This window comes from Haplochromis burtoni, unplaced genomic scaffold, assembly GCF_018398535.1.
Source record: "Haplochromis burtoni strain Fernald_Lab_line unplaced genomic scaffold, NCSU_Asbu1 Contig_400, whole genome shotgun sequence".
Taxonomy (NCBI): domain Eukaryota; kingdom Metazoa; phylum Chordata; class Actinopteri; order Cichliformes; family Cichlidae; genus Haplochromis; species Haplochromis burtoni.
The window spans coordinates 176,455-198,884 of NW_024582761.1; the positions used below are offsets into that span (position 1 = coordinate 176,455).

At 48.1% G+C, this 22,430-nt stretch overlaps 2 protein-coding genes across 15 annotated transcripts in view; one reads left to right on the forward strand and one right to left on the reverse strand.

Moving 5' to 3' along the window:
• Nucleotides 1-10,357, forward strand: part of LOC102306904 — an 11,819-nt gene extending 1,462 nt beyond the window's left edge. The window contains exons 2-14 of one of the 8 annotated variants that reach the window (XM_005948014.3): nt 5,457-5,566; nt 5,788-5,821; nt 5,904-5,932; nt 6,118-6,171; nt 7,031-7,103; nt 7,239-7,282; nt 7,373-7,399; nt 8,263-8,299; nt 8,390-8,469; nt 8,556-8,579; nt 8,787-8,903; nt 9,045-9,115; nt 9,191-10,357. In XM_005948014.3, the coding sequence (XP_005948076.1) occupies nt 5,464-5,566; nt 5,788-5,821; nt 5,904-5,932; nt 6,118-6,171; nt 7,031-7,103; nt 7,239-7,282; nt 7,373-7,399; nt 8,263-8,299; nt 8,390-8,469; nt 8,556-8,579; nt 8,787-8,903; nt 9,045-9,115; nt 9,191-9,211 (714 nt within the window). In that variant the 5' untranslated portion in view covers nt 5,457-5,463 and the 3' untranslated portion in view covers nt 9,212-10,357. Of the gene's footprint in view, nt 1-1,770; nt 5,567-5,787; nt 5,822-5,903; nt 5,933-6,117; nt 6,172-7,030; nt 7,104-7,238; nt 7,400-8,262; nt 8,300-8,389; nt 8,470-8,555; nt 8,580-8,786; nt 8,904-9,044; nt 9,116-9,190 lie in introns of those variants that run through there. The other 7 variants (XM_042212901.1, XM_042212900.1, XM_042212898.1 and 4 more) reach the window with 7 other exon arrangements.
• A 72-nt stretch (nt 10,358-10,429) lies between these two features.
• atxn2l (ataxin 2-like) lies at nt 10,430-22,421 on the reverse strand. 7 transcript variants are annotated; one of them, XM_005948005.3, is made up of 23 exons: nt 21,291-22,421; nt 20,366-20,423; nt 19,652-19,708; nt 19,491-19,562; nt 19,006-19,168; nt 18,601-18,719; nt 18,087-18,178; nt 17,735-17,941; nt 17,256-17,563; nt 17,086-17,172; nt 16,797-16,931; nt 16,621-16,698; nt 16,487-16,548; nt 16,096-16,373; nt 15,946-16,009; nt 15,707-15,868; nt 15,556-15,619; nt 15,200-15,360; nt 14,854-14,980; nt 11,857-11,975; nt 11,536-11,718; nt 11,075-11,243; nt 10,430-10,780 (listed from the first exon to the last, which is right to left on the reverse strand). In XM_005948005.3, the coding sequence occupies exons 1-23, from the start codon at nt 21,308-21,310 to the stop codon at nt 10,722-10,724; spliced, it is 2,844 nt and encodes a 947-aa protein (XP_005948067.1). In that variant the 5' UTR covers nt 21,311-22,421; the 3' UTR covers nt 10,430-10,721. The 7 variants fall into 7 exon arrangements, with proteins under 7 accessions (XP_005948067.1, XP_005948069.1, XP_005948071.1 ...); XM_005948007.3 differs by lacking the exon at nt 21,291-22,421 and adding an exon at nt 20,867-21,039; XM_005948009.3 differs by lacking the exon at nt 21,291-22,421 and adding an exon at nt 20,862-21,006.
• Between the last annotated feature and the right edge of the window lie 9 nt (nt 22,422-22,430).

Here is a 22,430-nt window from a genome sequence, read left to right on the forward strand (position 1 = left end):
ACGTCTGATGATGATTTCAGAGTGCGGTCTGCTGATCTGAACACTGAGGCCGACTCAGCGGCGGGCTCGTGTTGGCCGTATATGGTTCGCCCGTGCTGAAGGTGAAGGTTTTACAGCCCAGAGAAGCAAAAGGTCATTTCCAACATGTGTGTGTGAGACCCAATCAGAGCTCTGCTGTTAGAAAAGCAGGATTTCATGCAGCTCAAAGAAGAGAAATCACAAAAGTTCCTCCATCATCAGGACCTTTGACCTTTTGCTTGGTTACCAGCGGTGAAGTTCACTCGTTCTCTTTTACATGAAATTCTCTGATATTTATCTGAGAATTAAAAAACAAAGATGAGAATAAGAAGGGTCCATATATAAGCTAGCCTGAGGTCCAGTCAGGTTAGCTGATGGGCGGCGTGGGCTCAGGTGAGCCTAACTGGTTAAAATAACCCGCTACCTGCACAGGAAACAGAGCGCTGTGCGTATCAGCGGCTCCAGGATCACTGAAATGTGAAACAATAGAAGAAAAAGCTGAATTTTCAGGTTTTTGTGCATCGCGGTCGAGGAGTCTTCTCGGGGCCACATTTACAGCCCCGCTCGGCTGTGTTTGGCGTCTCATTGCAGGGCCAGATGTCAGGTGACCTGGTTTGCTGTGAGTTCAGGCCGAACAGGCCGCTGGTGCCGGTAGGTTCTTCATACATGAGCAGATCTGCAGCTTCACTTCAGAGAAACAGCTTTCTTTACGTGGCGAAACCCCAAAACGCCTCCTGCCTTATTTTCAGTTGTCACATAATGTAGAGCACAGCAAAAAAATAGTTCCCCTGTGGTTGTGCGCATGGAGGGCAGGTTTTCTTACACCTTTGTGTTTATGGCTGTCTTCACTCACAGCAAACAATAAAAACAAACACACAAGAGTGATTACATAAAAAAAATCTCATGTTTTAACCTCATATTTTTAGAACTGTAGCTGTTTGAGTTGTGAGTGAGCAACGCTTATTTATGATGCGCCTTCGTGACGCGTTGCTGGAGCGCTGTGAACGAGAGTAGAATAAGCAACACGTTGGAGTGATGGAGTTAAAATGAGCAGCAGGCTGGTGTGTAAGCCTCCAGCTGCAGCTCAAAGCCTGTTTGCATCCTGTCTGAGCTGCACATCGAAGCGCGCTGACAGTTTGACGGAGCTGATTATCAGGACTTTATCTGAAGACTGGAACATGTGACTTCCTGAAGTTCACCCTGATGATGCCAGAAAACCTGCAGCACAGTGTTTCTACTTGACTTTAGTGTTTCTACTTTCTGTTGAGAAACGCAGGATCCCCCTGACTCAGTCAGGTCCAACTCCACACATCAGAGCTGTGGTCTGGACTCGGGCCTGGTCTGGCTTCAGTCTGGAGCTTTTGGACTTTCTAACAAATTAAAAATATCTATATCACTGTGAAAATATGAGTGCTAATTCTCATTTTCATTTTTGCTGCACTCGACATTTTTGTGTATTTTATTGCTCACAGTTTGATAATCGTGAACAAACAGAAACATGTGAGGATGTTAGGGTTAAGAAATCCCGCTGATCACGTAAAGATCTCAGAAACTCAAGAATCATTAGGATTCATGAGTTAGTGCTAAAGACTTAGCCTGGTTATAAACCGTTACAGATACTTATAATCATTATACACTGGTTAAAATGGGTTATAGATGGATTAGAACAGGTTATAGATGATATATATTATTGTATATTATTATATTATATATATTATAATTATATATATATTATATATATTATTATAATATTATATACCTTACAGTATAAAGCGCCTTGAGGTGACTCTTGTTGTGATTTGGCGCTATATGAATAAAACTGAACTGAATTGAATAACTGGTTATAGACGGTTAAGGACTGGTTATAGATAGTTAAAACTGTCATAATGGGTTATAGAATGGTTATAACCATTATAGACTAGTTATAATGGGTTATAACTGGTTATAGACTGGTTGAGGACTGGTTTTCAGCCATTTTTTTGTTTGATTTCCAAACGTGGGCTCGGACTGGGTCTTGGACGTGGGGGTTTTTTGACTGATTTTGAGCTGACCTAGTTTCGTGTCTTCGGACCATCTCAGTGTCTACTGGGTTTAGACTCTGTATTAAAGGTGGTTTGAGACCCAGTTTCAGACTGGTCTTTACACTGACTGGTTTCTGACTGAAGTTATTTTGGACTAGAAGAAAAATAAATTTCAAACAAATTTGTTTTGGCAGAATCTTGAAAGACGCGGCAGAGCTTTTGTGAATTCGGGAGGTCTCTTTTGTCTGTCTGTGTGACTTTAGACTTTCAGATGTGGCTTTGGGCTTGGTTTTAGACTGGTTTCAGCCTAATTCAATTACCTAATTTTATCTTTGGTTTGATCTGATGCGGTTTCAGGGATTAGGTTTAGATCCACCTTTGGACGGATTTCTAACCTGCTTTTGAAGATTTCAAAACATATTTGATTAATTTCATGGATTTCATGGCAGTTGAAGAAACTGATTTAAAGCATCGTTAAGAAGATGATGTAATAATATGAAAGGATGTAATCGTTCATGAGCTGAGTTTGATGTTGAGCTTTGAGGTGTGGTGCATGATTTTCACTGCTGATATTTGATTTTTAGCTCAGAAACATGTGCAGCTCAGATAAAACCGATCATTATCAGTCAGTTCGTTTCCTTTGCACAGCTGTGACCTTATTAGACGAGCTTCTGTTTGCTGACAGAGTTTAATAAAACCTTTCGGGGGGTTTTGTGGCGGGCTCTACATTTGCAAGATGGCGGCCTTCCTCGCTGCAGTGTGGAATTGATGTTTGTGAGATGCAGTAAAAGCTGCGAAGCCGAGGCCGAAGATGTTCGTCTGAGTTGGGTTTCCATCATCGTGTTTCCTCTGAAGTGTGTTTCCAGCGTTCGGAGCCGGCTGGCCTTGTTTACTGGAGACTTTTGGGTTTGCAGGGGAAAGAAAGCGAGCAGTACCAGTCAGTCGCACCACGTGGTGGATGGTTTTCCTTCCTGTGTGACGCACCCCTGAGAGCAGATTAGCATCACACTGTTCTTTGTGATAACTCAGGAAGGTAAAAACCACCAGTTATTTAAGAAAATAGGACAGCCGGTTTCATTTGAACAGCTTCCTCGTGTTCACGGCCTCGTGTGATGAAGACGAGCACACGAGCGTTTGTCAAACTCAAACTTACTTGTTGTGGCAAAATGAGTCCGATTATAATGTGAGATGAGCTTTCCTGGTCGTTCCTGACAAGTTTGTGAAAATCTGTATTTTGTATGATGTGCTGGTGCAAAAGAGACCTGCTGTCAATGACCTGCAGACACCTCAGAAAATCAAACCCTACCAAACTTCAGGAACGTAAACTGCTCTCTGCTCAGTTTCAGTGACTTGTTGTGGAGCGACAGAGGCCGCCCGCTAATGTTAGCTAATGTTAGCTAATGTTATCCAGGTTCCTGTGGCCGTCTGTACTTCATGTAAATGATGACGGTACATCATTTACATGAAGAACACGTAGAGACCCGAGTATGTCAAAATGTGACTTTAGTTTGGTCGTCTGATCCCGCAGAGTCCCGGCTCACCGACGCACCGTCTGCTGGATGAAGATGCTTCTTCACGTCTGTGGGTGGATGTTTGGGTCCAGGGTGTTGCTCCAGCAGGAATTTGGTGTTTGTGATGTGATGTAACATGTATATGGCCCATCATAAGCATCGGTATCACTTTTCAGATTCATGTCTTCTGCAGGTTTTGCTTTCTTTTTTCTGACCTTACTGCAGGTAACAGTCAGAGTTGAGCGGGTGCAGCAGCCCTCAGCTCTGCACACATGCACTTTTCCTCCAGTGATGTAGAAATGTAGCATGAAACCGTTTGTCAGCCAGACCACAAAGGTTTCTGGTTTTTATGTCTCATCCAGCGCAGTTCGGGTCGGCGTTATGAACCCGAGGAGGACGGCTTTGATCGCACGACTTCTGAACATTTAGCTTCAAAATCTGAATTAAACTGAAGCTTTTGTTTTGTGTTTGAAGCCAGTGGAAATTTGACTTGTTTGTGCAGCTTCATTGGTGGAAGTTTCCAGTTGTTGTGTTCAAAAGCCGAGAAAAACCACAGAATGAAAAACACCAAACTTCCAGAGAAGAGACGGCTCGCGGTAACAATCCTCCATGCTCACGTTTAAAGACTTGTTGTTGTGAGGAGCAGGTTTTTCACGGCTGAGACTCTGTTTCTTATTCTAACCAGAATGTGTGTGTGCACGTTTGTGGGACACTTCCTGCTTCCTTTTTTGGCATTAAATGGTGAAACACAATCATCGACAGAGAACAAGAGCTCACGCGCTCTGCAGGCCACCGGACGCCCGCTTCAGATAAACAGGCTCAAACTAGAAGACGCTGCCTGTAAAACAAAGTCTCCAATATTTTGTCCTCCTGTAAAAACTGAAGAAAAAAACCCACTCATCTGTTGAAATGAGTGGATTAGTCCAAACCCTAACCATAACCCCAGGTGGGTCAGCACTGACCTGACACAGGTTTACGAGTTACTCTTAATCCAAACAGAACAAAAGCACTCGGCCAGCGAATCCTCCACTCGAGGGAATTTTCTTTCTTTCAGGTTTAAAGAAAGTCCGGATCAAAACGTGCTGCTTCGTCTTCACCCAGCTTCCGGAGATTCAGCTTGTAGCCTTTTGAGTAACAAACAGCAGTGAAAACATGACCTGAAAAGGATTTTCACTCAGAGTGGATTTGTATTTTTCCCACTGCACTAACAAATGCCCCCACGCCATGACGCTGCCGCCGCCATGCTATATAGCTCATGACCAGCTCATGACTGTGTGTGTGTATTTATATATATTTATATATATCATGATGAAGATTAAAGTTTTTAATGACTAAAGCAAAAACCAATTCCCAGCCAATCGTCGTCACCACGAGCCTTGACCAATCAGATTGCTTTCATCCGATCCAGCCTTTGCTAATTATGTCTCAGTAACTCAGTCTGGCACGGCCTGGACTGCTCAACGCAGCAGATGATGTGAATGCTTCTGTGAACAGGACATCCTTTTATTTGTTGACTGATTAGATCGATAGCAGATGTTCAGATGTTCACTGGGAGTGAGGGGCACGGCTCAGAGTCAGAGAGGCTGAGACAGTCTGAGCATGTGCAGAGGAGGGAGGGGGGATGATGACGATGGAGCTGCAGGCAGGAGGAAGACCTCAGAGGAAGTTCAACAGTAAGCTGTTTGGTTTCCTGCTGTGCAGATTGATGACTGATAACAAAGTGAAAGTAAACTTCAGAATCTGAACATCACTTTAGGCTCAAACACATCTGATAAAGTTCAGGATTGTTTGTTGCAGGTTTGATCAAAGTCTGCTTTAAATAACTGAAGTTACTCGACCTCAGTCGTCCTTATCTGCAGTGACGGAGGTTAAGACCTGACCTGTGATCTTCTCCCTTCCCTCTCAGATAAACCATGGACTTCTCCTGGTTCCTTCTCCTCGTGTCGGCCGCCGTCTTCGTCTCCATCGTCCTCCTGGCCGTCATCTGTTTGGACTGCAGGAACAAAGGTCCACTGCGTGGGTGAAAGTTGCAGTTGACACTGTATCAACCTGCGGCTAACCGCTGTTAACCACAGGCTGACCTGACTCGAGCACAAACCACCCTGTGGCTTTCAGAAACGCCTTTTATCTCTGACTCAGACCAGATCTTTCACACCCATCGTGTCCAGCACAGCTTCTTCTGAGATTTCTGCTTTGAGCTACTGACACATTATAATCTTTCTTTTCTCGCCCATCAGGGTCCATCCAACAAACAGCTTCAGAAGAGTACACGTAAGTGTTCCCGTCTGCAGCACAGAGGAACTTTTCATCGATGAGTCAAAGCTTAGAAACGATGATGTTTGTTTTTTTTCAGATCACCTGAATTCAGAGTCATCCATGCAGGTAAGTCTGAAACATCAGTCCAACCATCAGCTCAAACCAACGGTCCATGAACACGTGGTTGATTCTGCTCTGCGATGTCGGCCACTCATCACCTTCACATTTCCACCTCTGTGTTTTTACTCTGTGCAGCTTTGCGTGACTCACACTTCACAATAATCGGTCTCATTATTGCTCGTCTCTTTAAGCTCCTCTCTCCATGCCGACTTCCAGAAGCCTTGCGAGCGGCAGCATCAGCGTTGGTAAGCTTTGAAATCAGCCTGAGCTTTGGTCCGACGTGCACGGATTTTCTGTGTGCGTACCTTCAAACTGTGGTCACATTTAACATCAACGCTGGCTTCAAATGAAATAACTAATACAATACAACCTTCTTTGTATAGCACATTTAAAAAGCAGCGGTACACCAAAGTGCTTCACAGCAATGCAATAAATTAGAGATAGGAACAATAACAGGGTCTAAATACACCAACAGGTGGAGAGCAGGAATTAGCCTCAGCGCAGTGTAAATACAAAACACAGAGATTATTCAGCAATAAAATAAAATGATTAAAACTACGTAAGGGAACATTTGCAGGATACAGGCACTAACTAGGGAAGGCTAGATTGAATAAATGGGTTTCAATCACGATTTAAAAGATTGAACTGATTCAGTGAACAGCAGTAGGACGATTATTCCAGAGTTTGCCTGCAGCTACGGCAAAAGCATGATCACCTCTGGCCTTCAGCCGAGACCCAGGCTGCACTGAGAGCGATTGTTGATCTCAGTGCTCTGCTAGGAGTGTACAAGCTGAGAGGTTCAGTAAGATATCTGGGAGCAAAGTTATCATTTTAAAGGTAAGCCATAGTATTTTAAAATCAATGCGGTATTTGATGGGAAGCCAATGCAGGTCAGCGAGGATGGGAAACAAGTGTAACTAGCTGATGCAATCTGCTGGTTTGGTTTTACGGAGGTAAACGAAATAATAAAAACTGAAACTTTGAGCTTTTAGGAGAAAGTAAAGTTGTCCCCTCCCCGAGGACGACTGCTCTTAAAAACGGATACGAGTGCTTTATACCTCTCTATGCTGATGATGATGAAGCTAACACTGATCTGTGTTGCAGCCCAGCCGACCCTACCCCCGAACCCCGTCATCATTACAACCCCTCCACCTGACCCCCACCTGCGGCTTCCTTTGTAAGTCCCTCTGTGTTATGAGCGCACCTGGTTCAGGTGATGAACGTTGGCGAGCAGGAGACGCTCTCCTGGGAGCGTGCAGAGCTTTAGAAATCGTTGTGTGATGTGCACACATCTCTTTTTTGTGTTTCACAGTTCAACCAAACCTGAGCACAGACCTTACACCCCAACAGAAACTGGTGAGCCTGGAAAGGACAACGCATTATTTAAGTTGTATTTTTCTGTTTTACCTTCTTACCCAAACCTGTTGCTCCAATTCTGTCCTACAGAGAGCAACCCGAGTTATGAGAATCCAGGTACGGGTACACCCTCCTCTTTTTGCAATCAGACCCATTTGCATTTGCACAGTGAGCCCAGCATCAGTCAGATGAAGCTCAGATCATCAGATGCACAGACAGAGCTGTGGTCCAGAGGATCAGACCCATCTGAGCCGTTTTGGATTAAAAAGAGTCATTTTTGATGAGCCACACGATTAGACTTTATGCCAGGAGTACACCGGCTTGTTGCCTGTTCAGAGGAACAGCTCAGAGGAGCAGCTCAGAGGAGCTTCGTGAAGATGTTTCACCTCTCAGGCTGCCACAGTTCAGAACTGACATCTGATAAGTTTAGACTGGTTGGTGCAGAGTTGGTTGGAGGAGGTGGAGGTAGATGATCCGCTGCGGTGACCTCTAAAGGAAGCAGCTGGGAGATGAAGATCTACTTTTAATCTCAATATTGTGACATTTCTGTGTGAAAAACAAAAACTAGTGACCGACTTTCATCACTTTGTCTTGTTGGCGTTGACTTCCAAGACCTGAAGCTTCTCGGCCTCCAAAAGCGATTTATCAGTGAGACTTGTGGAAACTGTTAGACTGGATTTAATAGGTTTAACTCTGAGATTTTAGGATTTATTTAACTTTGAGATTAGTTAAACTGGACCTGGGATTCAATATTGGTCCTCTTTAACCTGGTTATGGTTGTAGTGGACTGGTTAAGCTCTTTGGACTGGGAGAGCTGGTCTGGACCGGGATTGGGCTGCAGACTCTGATTAGAATCTGGGATTTGTTAGATTTAACTCTTGGGCTTGTGGGGATGAACTCGGGACGAAAACTCTGACCTTTGACCCTGTGATGTCAGTGTGCAGGAACGTGATGTTTAGCTGACTTTTGTTTTTCCACAGAACCTGAGAAGGACGTTGACGATCATGATAATTACATGTAAGTTTCCACGTGCAGCTTCCAGCTGGTGTTTGCACCTCAGTGATGACGCTCTAAACTGATCTTCCTCTTCTTCTGTGGTTTCCCCAGAGAGGTGTTACCCGACAATCCGGAGGAGAGCAAAGGAGTCCCCGCGGACATCGAGAGCCGAGCCTCGACGCCCAGTTCAGGTGCAGTTTGGATCTTTCATCGTAAAACACGGACGTTGGGGAGTCAACAGAATGTGGACTCATCAGCTGTTTGTGCTCTTTCACAGATCATAATTACGTGAACCTCGATGGTAAGGCAACATAGTTGTTCTTTTTCCACGTTGAATCTCAGCTTCAACGCGTTTCAAACGTTTCTTTTCCTTTTATTTAAAACGGAAACAAAACAGGAAAGTATGACAAGTTTTAAAATGTCTGAACGCCAAAACAAGCAGCTGTTCAAACAGAAGTCAGAATTCATTTTTAATCACGCCGCATCGCCTCCTCTGTTCTCTGCTCAGAAGAAGAAGACGACGACGAACCCTATGAGAACGTGGCACCAAAAGGTATACTGCACTGCGCACCCGACGCTATGCTCCAACTGTCCGGTACCTTCCCCCGTCGTGCGACTTATCAAAGTAAAGTTGTCTTCTTTTGATTGACATGTCATCAGCAAATAAGCTTCGATAATCCTCCTCTGTGACAGAATAACTCACTGAATGTTTTGGCGTTTTAAGCACACGTGGTTATAAAAGGTCGGATGTTTGTCTTTTGTTCAGGGTCCACTCCAGGTTCATCCGCTCAGAGCAGCGAAGACGAGTACGAGGAGTCCAACTACGTCAACCAACCTGTAAGTCGAAGCCACTCGCCAACATTCAGCTTCTCGTTGGAGACGTCGGCTCAGTCGCTGTCTTCTTCTTTTCAGATGGGACTAGTCAACCACTGACGACCACATCGAGCGTTCACCTTCCTCCATAACGACGCCCGACCAGTTTTTTTTGTTTTGTTTTGTTTTTTAAGCTGAACGACTGAGAAAAGAAACTGAGATGAAGACCTGAAACACCTTCCTCCCCACTTCCTGCAGGCTCAGCAGTGTCAGTGCGATCAGACTGACGGAGGCGTAAAACTGCACATTTGAAACTTCCACTTTGGCCATCAGATACCTGGAAACCAGGTAAATGCCAGCCGTGCTCTGGAGGAATCCATCCTGTTCCAACGGCGTCCTCGGTCCAAACAGGAAGTCAAGTTTCGCTTCTTTGGTTTTGTGTAAATATCTGCTGGAGTGTTTTTGGACCTTTACGCTGCAGTTACACTCGGGAACCTGGAGCGGCGCGACTCGACCGGAAATGACATGTAATCTGTTTACGGTGAGGATTTGTGTTTGTGTGGCGTATCCGGCCCAAACGTCACTGCTCTGAAACAAAAACTGCAAAATTACACACTCGGCAATAAAAGCAGAATACAACCGGCCGAGCGTCCCTGCGTCCAGACGAGCCCGATCATCGCGCCAGCCCGTCACAGCGACCGCAGACGGCCTCACGCCAGCCGGTCTCTGCCGTCACCTTATTGCAGCTCCTTACTGCCGTCCCATTTTCAAACCTGCTCCCCCTACAGGCTGGAACCGGAACAGGAAGTCAGTGTTCGGTTGAGTGGCGGCTGGTCGCTGTGCAGGTTTCCCCGAGCGTCACCATAGAGACACCATAGAGTATTTATAAGTCACGAAGGTGGGAACACTAAATTAGGATCCTGTTATTCGCTTTTGTAGCAGCGACAAATCCAGCAGTGCGAGGAGGCGTCAGATCAGTTTCTCTCCCGTGACTCTGACTCACAGGTTTCTCTCTTTAAATATTTGACTTAAATACGTTAGGTTTTATTTCATTGGTTAACTCTTCCTTTCACACGCCTCGCGTCATGAGGGGCGACATGTTTGAGCTTTACTTTGATGACACCTCCTGAGAACGTTCTCATCCATCCAGTGTTTTTCATGTATTTATGTGCAGTTGCTGTTTGCCGTCGTCTCTGGGCCTGTAAAAACCTGAGTGTGAGAACAAATGTTTTTTAAAGAACTACAAATTAAATGTTTTAAAGAAAACCTGAATCTGAGTCTATCTGCGCCCAGCTGGAGGTTACAGTGAATCAAACTCTTCACGGAGACAGAACCAAAGCGGTTTCAGTGCTTTTATTAATAATGAACTGGTTTCGTCTGTAAAAAGGACAGAGGAAGAATGGGGCACACAAAGTTTCCACCAGTTTGAACGTCTTCAGTCCAGTTTCATGTCCGTGTGTACAGACGGTCTCTGCCTACATGTTAAAAATCGAGAAGCTCCGCCTCACGCGAGGCGTTTCTGTCTGATCTGCTTTTTAAAAAACATCCAGGTGAGAACATCAACTCGTGTCAGGCGTGCGGGGAATGTTACGAGGTGGAGGCGACGCCGCTATCGTGAATCCGGCCGGCTTCAGTTGGCGGACGGATGGAAGGACAGCTGCTGGGCGGGGTGAGCCTGGACCTGGACAGCTGGAAGACACGAAACACAAAAGCTCGGGATTAAATCCTCCTCACAGCCCGGAGCGCCATCTGGAGCCAACCGTCTCCTGCTCGATGGCGCCGATGCACTCCCACAGCTTAGATTAGGCTAATTATCATTGATTTGATTCATTTACTAATAATTCAGTGGCCAATAACCCTCAGGTTTCCCTGCAGACGACCTGACCTTCGACTTTGTTCCTGCTGCGAGTTTCATGCGAGCCTGTGTTTGACGGTCGCAGCAGGAGCTGAGATTTAAGTCTGTGGGAGGTTTGTTCCCCTCACCTTGACCGGGTCCGATGTAGAAGTGCTGCGGCGCCCCCTGCTGGGGTGGCGGGCCGTGCTGGGGGTTGGAGCCGCCACCCTGCTGAGGGGGGGCGTAGTGCAGCATGACAGGCGGGGGGCCGTGGCCGGCAGCGTGGTGCGGGCCCGACATGCCGCCCGTTATGTGAGCCTGCAGAGGACAAACAGGAGAGGTTTCAATCTGACAGCAGGGGGCGCCGAGCTCAAAGGATCAAAGAAACCTCACGTTATTAATCAGCTGATTAATATTATAATATAAATGTTTTTATTTTGGCTGATAAACATCCAGAACTCCAGGTTTCACGTTTACCTCTGCAAACAACACACGGTGAGAACAGCAGGTCCCTGAACCCGACTTGTTCTCACATGAATCTAGAGAACGGTTAAAGCGGCAGAAACACCTCACGTTCGGTTTATCTCAGGCAGGTGCTCTTCCTGTTCACCTGTGTGAGCTGGCTGATTGACGGGAAGCCGTGGGTCAGCTGCTGGGGCGTGGGCAGGCCGTATCCCTGCATGGCGTAGGCGGCCTGCGGCGAGCCGTGGCCCGGCGGCAGGTTAGGGGGCGTGGGAGCCGACAGACCTCCGGAGTGAAACAAGGACTGAGGTTGAGAAGCGCCCTGACTCACCTGAGGAGTGTGAACCAATAAATACATTAAAACATTTAGAAAAACAAACCTGACGGCGGCGTTATCAGTTTCTCCTGACTTTGAACAAAAGCTTCAGATGCGATGGATTAGTCATCGTTGGCGTCAGAATGCACCCACCTGAGCGTGTCCTGGGCTGGGGGCCGTGTGCTGGGGTGGGGGGTGACTCCCAGTGGGTGTGCTGGAGGGCTGAGGAGGATGGAGGGAGCCCGAGTGGTGAGTATGGATGGACTGAGGAGCTGAGAGAGGAGGAAGGATGAGCTCTAATCAGCATTCCCACCTCACACAGGTGGGTTAAACCAGTCACACCTTCAACGACTTCACGCTTTTTATTGTAAATTAAAGAGTTTTCACAGAGGAAATGTCCACGATGACTTTATCATCTAAGAGAAGCCGAACAGACCAGAGCTGGAACGGTGTGTAAAAACAATTTGAAGCGCAAGGTGGCGCAGTGACCTTTAACCTTTACTTAAGCAGACAAATAACAAGCATCTTCTTTACAACAGCAGCCCGAGGAAACGGGGATCGAACAAAGAGCATGTATGATCCGCTCTAAAGCGCTGCCCCCTGGTGGTCAAAGTCTGGTTTAAACTAGGGGCGGGTTTTAATCATCGATTAAAGCTTGGATAACGTGAAATCGATTCATTCAAATCCTGAATCGATTTTTAAATATGAATTTATTTTGCCCGAAACGCCAGAACCTCGTTATAGCGGCTGATCCCACGCACCCAATGCAAAGCTTCTTCAAGCTGCTGCCGTCAGGGAGGAGACTGCGGAGTCTCCAGGCCAGGACCAGCAGACTGAAGGACAGCTTCATCCATCAGGCTGTCAGGAAGCTTAACTCCCTCCCGATTCTGCCCCCTCTCCCCTCTCCTCCATGGTCTCACTGAACTCTGTCACACACACACACACACACACACTCTGACTCACTCACTGGCCTGCACCAGTTACCAGTCACTTTGTGGAGCATTGGACTGCCATTACCTCATAAGACTTTGTTGTTATACTATCTCTTACCGTACATTACTAAATCTCCATTTGCACTACTCTGCCTGGTTTACACTCAATGTCATTTACCCTTACCTGAATATTGTATATTGTATATTGCATAGCTTTCTTGTTAATTTGTATTGTATTTATTTAAATTTTTACTTTTTAATTATTTTATTTGCATTTTTTAATCACTCTCTTATATTTAAATGTTCATTTGCTATTTCATCTAGGGTTTGAGAGTAACGAATTTCTATTCTCTGTATGTCCTGTACATGTGGCAGAATTGACAAATAAAGTTGACTTGACTTTACTAACTTCAACAACCACCAAGGTTAAAACAGTATGAGAGCAGGAACAGGCTTCTGCACAGGACGTGAACAAAGGCTCGACCGCCCCGACGCATCAGGATCAGTGAGCTGTGACTTTCTCACCGACGGCACGGACACGGTCGGGGCTAAGAGCGACAGCTCGCCGACTCTGATGTGTCGGCGGTCGAGCTTTGTGTTCACGCCTTCTTTTGCGCTGATTCTGAAGCTGAAGGTTTGATCTCTCTCCAAACAACATTGATCCAAACTCGCTTCCATCCTCGTCATGGATTCACTCTGACTTCTTTTCTGTTCCTCTACTCTCCTCTCTGATTCACTCTCTCTCTCTCTCTCTCTCTCTCTCTCTCTCTCTCTCTCTCTCTCTCTCTCTCTCTCCCTCTCTCTCTCTCTCTCTCTCTCTCTCTCTCTCTCCTCTCTCTCTCTCTCTCTCTCTCTCTCTCTTCTCTCCTCTCTCTCTCTCTCTCTCGTCTCTCTCTCTCTCTCTTCTATCTCTGTCTAATCTTTTTCTTCATTTATTCGCATTGCTGTTACGCACAACGTCTGCTTTTGCAAGCTGTCGGACCGCTGTTTGTTTCTTTCACTTACTCTTCCGAAACAGAAAAACGCCCTGAATTTCATGCCTTCAATATCTGAATCAAATTTTAAAACGATTTTCTTTAAATGAGCTAGAAATGGCAAAACGTTGTGTCTGTAATGAAACAGCTTGTAACTTAGAGTGTGGATTCATGGCTTGGATAATGGGTTTTCTTTCGTTGGTTTGATCGATCTGGCAGAATATTTTTTATACAAATCAGAACATAAGAGGAAAATCTGCTTCATGTTTTTCTGTTTTATCTTCAGCTGCTTTGACACAAAGGCCTCTGCTGTGACGCTCACACCTGTGATCAAGTCTGGCGTGTGTCAGCTTCCTTTTTATAGATAGAAAAATATGTAAATGTGCTGATCTGAATTATAATATTTCTGACTGTCAAAATTTCCCAGATTCAAATCGAATTGAATCGATTCGGGACCTTGTGAATCGGAATCAAATCGAATCTAGAAATCAGTGACGATGCCCAGCTCCAGTTTAAACGTCTTTTTTTGCACGACCTGTAAATGTTATTAGTCTTTATGCAGACGACACAATGCAACCACCAAACTCCTCCAGGGGTGTGAAACATCTGGCCCAGAGCCCAGACGAGGCCTGTCTGAGGGTCCAGTCTGGCCCCCTGGATGCTCTGCTGACAGTGAAAACCGACGAGGTCCGCCCAGATCCTGAGCTTTCTGACCAGCAAACCCCAACAGGTCTCCTCCACCCTCATCCTGAACCCCCTCTCTCCACCAGCACCACAGTGAGAGACTGTAGGGAGGAGGTGAAGCACCTGACTGGGTGGGGTTCTCACAATAACCTGCTCTTTGACACCACCAAGACCATCTGTCACCCCGACACTCGTCCCCACCCACTCCACCCTGCCTACGCTCTTCTGCATGTATTTGAGCTCATCTCTAGTCTGATATTATTCCTGATGTGCTGATGTCAGCTTCATCACAGAGGAGTCGAACGCCGCATCAGGTCAAACAGTCAGAGCTCTCAAATCTGTCTGAACAACGAAGACGTCGAATCGTCTGATGTTCCTGTAAAGACGTCTCTAAACGTCCTGTTTCAGCTGAAGACGCGTTCAGACTGAAAGCTGAACCTGCTTCACAATAAATATTTACTTGTGTGGGTCATTAAGCAGCAACTCTGAGCTGCATGTGAAACAAAAGGAGATAAATTTGTGTTTGAAGCTCAAATTTTAACATGCAGCTCCTCTCTTACCGTACATGGCCTGCTGGGGGCCCGGCGGGCCCTCGGCCTGCCCGGGGAACTGGGGGCCCGGCGGCCCGAGCGGCTGAGCGGCCCCGGAGGTCAGCATCCTCGCTCCCTGCAGCATCGAGTAAATCGGCTATGGTTAAAGAGAGAGGACAAAGTCAGCACCACGTTTTAAAAAGCACAAAAGATGAAACGTGAACTCATCTTCCTGTAAATGTTTCCGTAACCGCCGCAGAGACGTCAACAGTAAGCGAGCGGCCGTCACTGAGGTCGCGTGTTTTGTGACGACTGCACGATAACACGTCTCACAGAAACCTGGTTCAGCGACAGGCGAAGAGCACGCTGCACTTACCTGTCCGTGGAAGTGTGGGGGCAAGGCCTGGATCACCTGACTGTACTGCAGGTAGGACTGGGGGTAAGGAGAAGCCACCAGCTGGGGCCCTGCTGCCGAGGCCGAGATCATGGAGGAGGCCGGGGAGCCGTGGTGCTCCGGACGCGGACCCCCGACCAACCCTGGAGCAGAAGAACACCTGGATCACTGAACTCAACCAGCTCAATAAATTTGGACATTTGAACGTCCAACGATCAAACTGCAGGACTAACAGACACACAGCGTCCTGATCTGAACTGGAGGCGGCGGCACGGGAAAAGAAAAGCGCTCGTTTCTCACAGGGACACCAAATATGGAGGCGTGAGTGCGGCGTGTACCTTTGGGTCTGGGGTATTTCCCCTGACTGATGGTCGACACGGTGTACTGATACAGCTGAGGAGCCTGAGGAGGACACGAGGACGCCATTACATCACATCAGTGTCGTCACCAACCCCGCCCCCAGAGACGGACATTTAAATAAAAACACACCTGGATGGAGTGTCCCTGCAGGGGGATGGGGGAGATGTAGGACAGGTAGTGTGCAGGTGGGCTGCTGTAGATGGCCCCTCCTCCTGGCTGTCCCGGGCCTGGGAGGACCACCGCGGGGCTGGGCGGGGTCGGCCGAGGCGGGACGGGGTTCGAGGCGGGTTTCTGCAAGTCACAATGAGCAGCATGTTTGAGAAGTGTGCACGAAGCACACGATTTGGGCGCGACCTCTGAGGACTTACCGCGTTTCCTTTAACGGGAAGAAACTCCTTGGCGTTTGGATTCAGCGTCGAGTTTTTCACCTGCCTGAAAACATCAGAACCACGGAGACGCGTGAACACGTGTTACAGCGCCATCACAGCGTCTTTACATTTGCTACTCGCTTCACTCACGCTGCCGTCGGCGTCTCCGCTCGCTCGCTGCTCAGCTCCCCTTCGATCGGGGTCGGAGTCGGCCCCTCCGTCCCTGAGGAGCGGGGGCCGGGTGGAGCTGCAGGCAGCAGGGCAGCGGGTGCTGAGATGGGTGGAGCTACCTCTGTAGCCACGACAGGCCTCGGTGGGCTGGGGGACGACAAGGAGGAGGAGGAGGAACACTCCGTGGAGGGGGTGGGGCTGTCCTGAAGCGCGTCTACAGAGGCGGGGCTCGCCAAAGGGGAGGAGCTCGCCTGCAGCTGAGTGACAAAGAGGAAGACCTCGGTGAGACCAGCGACTGCAGACGGCTCCATTTCTTTCATTTTTTAAAATGACATCACAGCAGGTGACATCATGTGACCACCGTGATTACCCTGAACTCTTTGCCAAACTTGCGGAGCTCCTCCAGCTGAGACCTCTGCTGCACAGACGGAGCTGCGAACAGGAAGAGAGGTGGAGTGAGGAGGGCTGACGAAGGCAGCGGCAGGCGGGTGGAGGTTTTTGTACCTTTGCTGTTCTTGCCGTCCTGTGGAGCGGGCGGACCTTCAGGCGGCTCTTTGGCGGCGTTGCCCAGGACTTCACTCACTGCAGAGGAACACGTTAGCACAGGTTTCACACAGCGGTCTGTGAGCAACATGCACGCGGCGCTGCGCACGCGACAAATAAATCAAACATCAGCTCACCGTCCACGGGGAAGAGGGGGGTGGGGCCAGTGGGTTTGGTGGTGGTCGTCATGGTGACAGTGGAAAGGGAGGAGGAACCGGGGTCGACAGACGGAGGATCCTGGGGAGGGGCGTCTGGTTTCATAGCACGAGATGCTGAAGGACAGACGGAGATGAGGAAGAGGAGGAACAGGTGAGCGTCCAGGAGGAAGGAAGCTCTGCTCAGCTTTTGTGCGTGCGTGCGTGTGTACATGTGTGCGTGCCTGTGTGCGTGCGTGTGTGTGTACGTGTGCGTGCGTGCGTGCGGTACCTGCAGGCGTGGACTGGGAGTTCGGGCTCCGCAGCGTTCTGTTGCTCTGGAGTCTCTGAAGGGATTTCGGAGACATTCTGGATGAAACTGAAGGAGACGATCAAACATAGACGTTAGTGCATGATGTGACCACAAGAGGGAGCTGCTCGACACACACAGAAGCTTCGTACCACCGTTTACGGACGAGCGCGTGGTGTCGGTTAGCGCCTGCGGGTGCGAGCGCGAGTGTGGAAGAACGTGGTTGGTGTGGGGCGGGCTGCTGGCGGCAGGTGGGCTGCTCCGTGATTGGCTGGGAGAGCAGGCGGTCCTGACAGACATAGGGCTGCTCCTATCAGAGGATGGTTTGGGGGAGGAGCAGCTGGGCGGGAGGTGTCTGGAGGGAGGCGGTGCTGCTCGGCCGGAGGCCCCGGGTCTGATGCTGCTGGCAGACGGGCCAGTCTCTCGAGCCCTCTGAGGGAGGGGGACGTACTTCGCCTCCCTGAGAAACAAGGGAGGGAAACAGGAAGCGAGAGCAGCTTCAGGTCGGGAAAACATCCTGGGAACTTCTGAGGCAAATTCAGGCAGGAAAGTTTGTATTTTGGGAATTTTTGGTCATTTTTAAAATGTTTTATTATTTTCTGCCTCGCCAGGTGCGCCGCGTTCCCGTTACCTGCTCGTGGAGGCGAACCCAGGACTCGTCCTCTCCTCCCGCTCTCGGACCACCGAGCTGTACTTGTCCTCCTCGCTCCTTCCCTCGTCGTTCTCCAGGGAGACGCGGCGGCGGTACTGCAGGCTGCTCTCGATCTCACTGGCTAGCTGCGCCGCCCTAGCCTCCCGCTGCCGGTACACCTCCAAGTTCCCCCTCTGCAAAGGCATGCTGGGAAAAGCATGACAGAAGGAAGGAGAGACCCTCATTTAAAATCATGAAAACCGACGCTTCACAACATATACGAACATTTTTATGTTTCACGTCTGGCAGACGGAGACACAGCTGGTGAACCTGAAAAGGTTTGTTTCCTTACGTGTACATGGAGAGGCTCGAGTCGTAGGTCGACTTCACGCCGTACGCTTCCTCGTTAAACTTGAACATCTCGTTGGCGTCCCAGCCGTTCGACTGACACAAAGGGAAAAAAACGAATGAATCGGAGACGTCTCATTTCAGCGAGGTACTCCACGTGAACCCAACAGGAAAATATCTTCAAAATCAGCAGAGCAGTGCTGACAAGCCAAAAGCATCAGTTTGTCCTAAATAATAAAACCTTTCTTTGGAAATAATTCTGCTTCATTTGTTAATAAAACCGTACGTTTGAGATTTACAGGTAAGAGTCCATGTGATTTGTGTCGTTGGTTTTCAAACATTTCAGTAAGAAGTTTTTGTGAAATCGTCTGCTCGGTTCAGCTGTGAGAGAACGGCCTGACACAGGAGCTGCAGTTCCTCTAACGCCCACCAGAGGCAGCAGTAGAGGTCAGTAAGAGCAGAGGGGGTGCTGCGGGTCAGTGTAAAACTTTCCCTTCGTAAATTAAAAGCTTCCTCACCGTGTCCGAGTCCAGGTCAAAGCCGTCTCCGTTTCCATCCCCGTCCCACCGCTGCAGCACCTTCTCCCGGTGCTCCCCGTTCAGCCGCGACGAGCCGATGGCCGAGTCCGTGAACGAGTCTGCAGACAAAAAAAAATTAAAAAAAATCAGGCTTCGGTCCGACCACTTCAGAACCTTCATCTCTGCAGCATCCGACGCACAAACCAGTTAACGCGCCGCTGATCATCACGTTATCCAGTTTTGAATATTTGTTACTCGCACAGGTTTCGTCTACACTAGCAGATAATATTCCCCATTAACCCTCCGACTCTCCCCTGAGATCTGGAGCTCACACGCAAACCTGATTTTTGTTTTTTAAAGAAAATAAATGCAGTTCTAATCTAAACGTGGGCGGAGCCCGTTTACCTCTGACGGCAAAGGTCAAGTCGACGTCCCGGCACGTCATAGTGACGAGGTCAGCGGGGCTGAAGATCATGGTGTCAGTAACATCCTCGATCCTGGGAGCAGAGGGCTGGCTCCCTCCTCCTCCGTCACTCACTTTGTGAACAGCATCCACAGCCAGCTCACACTGACACATGCAGACAGATTACAGCCATTTAACCAGTGAAGCTTCTGCAGGAGTGACCTCACAGACGGCAGTTTGATGCATCAGAACTGCGTCAAATTGCAAAGTAAAGACTCAGTGATGGTAAAGACAAACCCCCACTAAGGGCAGGACTTGGTGACAGTGGGGAAGAAGAACTCCCTTTTAACAGGAAGAAACCTCCAACGGGAGCAGACTCAGACATGAGCAAAGAGACAAAACGGACAGCAGGAGAGAGCCGTGTGTCTGAACCCCTGAGAAGCAAAAACACTGAAGGTCAAAATATCAACCGTTTTAAAAAAGTCACCTGCGAGCTCAGAGTCTTGAAGATTCCCTCGTACACGGCACCATTTTTCACTCTCACGTCGCAGGTGGAGCCCTGGAAGCAGCAGAGAGGACGGCTTCAGCGCATCTGCGGCACTCAGCCAAAAACACCAACCAGAAACAAAAAGGCAGAAACGGACTCACCACCACCGCTGTGAGGAAGTGAAGCATGCGCGCGTTGTTGTAGACGCCTTCAAATACCTGCAGACACAGGTGAGGCGTGAGAGCAGGTCATACTTAAGGTGCAGGTAAAGTCAGCTGATTGTGAGGGGTCAGGTGGGAAAACACGAGTGCACGTGGACCATGGTGAGGAGCACAGAAATAAACCTCAGCTTCAGGAAACTGCCCTGAAATAAACGAGCCCTCAAACATTTAAGCTTTCATTAAATACAGCGCCGCCTCAGCACTGAAGTCTCGGCTGACAGCTCGAGTCCAATGAAAACACGTTTCAAACATCCACAAGTCAACATTTTAGTTGTTTTATTGCTTGAGAGAAGAAAACGTTAAAGGTTGAGACGCTAACCCAACCTGTCCCAGTCTGAGTTCTCCACAGGCCAGAGATTTAAGGTTAACGAGCCCTGACAGACTGCCTACCTGTCCAGGTGTACCCCACCTCCCGGCCTATGAGAGCAGGGATAACCTGCAGCTCAAACACAATCCTGAATTGGATAAATGGAAGAAAATGGATGGAAAAAAGACGTTTCAGTGGCAGAAACGAGCTTCCACATCTGAGCCTGTGATGACTTATTTGATGGAGGTTCATAATAAAGCCTTTCATTCAGGCTGTGTTTCCAAACAGCAGGAGCGTGTCAGCTGACCAGACACACCTGTCTGAGACCAGCAGTCACCTGTACTTACAGAGCTGCGCACAGGAGGAGACTGCGTCAGTGGAGGTGGCTTCATGGTGCTCCTGCTCCTGAAAAAGGAGGGGAAAGCGTCAGGTAGACAAATTACAGGTAAAACGTCCTCTGCGCGAACAATGACATCAAAGAGTCCACCTCTGCAGAAAGCCGCCAAACCAGCTGAAGCCTAGCATGCAATGATCTGGCCCTGCCCGCACACACGGCGCCGTCCCGCAAAGGTGGCGCAGTTTTACCGCAGAATCGTAAAGTAAGCTAGCGCAGCAGGCTAACGGCGCTAGCTCAGGGACGCGGCGACTTTTAAACAAACGAACCGCCACAAATGGCCAGAGTGACACGTGCACGAGGCTTAGCGTGTAAATAATACTTTTTAGTCACGTGCATCCCCGTTACTCCGGTGTTGCCGTCCCGGTACGAAGTCACGCGGTTTGACAGGCCGAACACGGCGCACCTGGAAAACAACAACAAAACAGCGCCAGGTGCGCTCGATTTACCGCACCCGGGTCCCGCCGCCCACGTGATGCGGCCCCACTGTGGCTGGCGGCCCGATCCACGGATTCCAGTTCAAATTCAAACGAACGCGTTCATGAGCGGAGCAGCTTGGACTGCGTGTAAATGACCATCCCTGTGACGTAAGCACTCAGCTGCCCCGATGCGGCAACTTCCACGCTACGCCCATACTCACCAGGCCCACCCCGTTAATTAAAACGAGCGCACTAAACGCAAACCCCGCCCACTTATCTACACTAGGCAACCGATTCGTTCGTTTTTGTCGCCGTCGTTTCTTCATTGGTTAGAGTTCCTGTCAATCACACGTCACCCTGTTTAAGTAACGTTACATCGACGCTCGCGTGCGTTTTGTTTTTGTTTAGTTTTTAACTTCGCGACAGTAAAAAAACAAAAACAAGCAAAAAAGGACAAACCTGAGAGCCGGTTCAATCATCCTTCACTGGCTTTCATCCAGGATCAATTAGCAAACCAATAATTTACTGACTTTAAAGTAATGCATGCACCTTTCAGGAAAGTTCAGATTGATTGAAGCACTTTGCATTTTAAATATGCGCCCATGTCTAAAACATGAGCTGTGATGTTGTCCAGTACCACCGCAGGTTGTTCGCATCACACCTTGCATCACCATGGACTCCAGATTGTTCCTAACATTTTATCATTTTGAGATCACGACTGTCCAAATACACCCATGTCCATCTTGAAGACGAAGCAGCTCCTCTTTTGAGCTGAAGCAGCTCAGAAATCTGCAGTTCCTGCAACATCCACCAGAGGCAAACCGAGAGGTGAAAGGCAGCTGTAGCCGCTCGCTTCACCTGAACTGGACTATGTTTGTGTTGGAGCCCTCTGACCAATAATATGGCTGCTGTGAGGTCACTGTACTAACAGACGGTCCAACAGGTGTGAGCTCCAGTTCTGTGAAACTGCTGGATTTGATTGATGTTATTTAACCGTTTCACACAGTGGTCACTACAGTTACAGATATTCAAAGGCTGTTTGCTTGTATACTTTCACATAAACTACTACATTGGACACTGATGTCACCCCATACTTGCCACCCACTCCAAAGGTGATGTTGTCCACCTAAGTGGACATGTAAGAGTCTTTGAAAAGCACATGTTTAAACAAAAATTAAATGAAAACAGTTAAGAAACCTTTTTCATGCCTAAATATGAATAAAAATACTTAAAAACCAATCCAGATTGTCATAATGCATGAAAGTGTTAATTAGCCGGTATCTTAGTCTGGGTGATGCTAAAACCAGAACATCCACATTTATCTTGTGGTTTTTAGCCAAAACAGTGCACAATAAGTGTAGCGCCCCCTGGTGTCAGGCACTGCCACTACATTCTACAATTAAATGTAATAAAGTAACAACGTAAAACAAGTGAGATTAAATCAGTAAAACACTGATTTACATGATTAAATATACTGCTGGGATTTTGATCATCTGGTCTTAAATCTGCTGTGGAGCAACTTTTAAGAAAATTTCAGACCAATTATTTTTGTCAGCTTTTTAAAGGTGGATGAACCAGACTCATATTTGATCAACGTCT

Bases quoted from the DNA above. Each gene is read 5' to 3' on its own strand.
- atxn2l (XM_005948004.3), bottom strand. From the start codon at position 20,543: ATGCTAGGCTTCAGCTGGTTTGGCGGCTTTCTGCAGAG. The intron at 17,173-17,255 runs GTACGAAGCTTC...CGTCTCCTTCAG, and splicing joins GCGCTCGTCCGTAAACGGTG to TTTCATCCAGAATGTCTCCG. The intron at 15,869-15,945 runs GTAAGTCCTCAG...TGTGACTTGCAG, and splicing joins TTCCCGTTAAAGGAAACGCG to AAACCCGCCTCGAACCCCGT.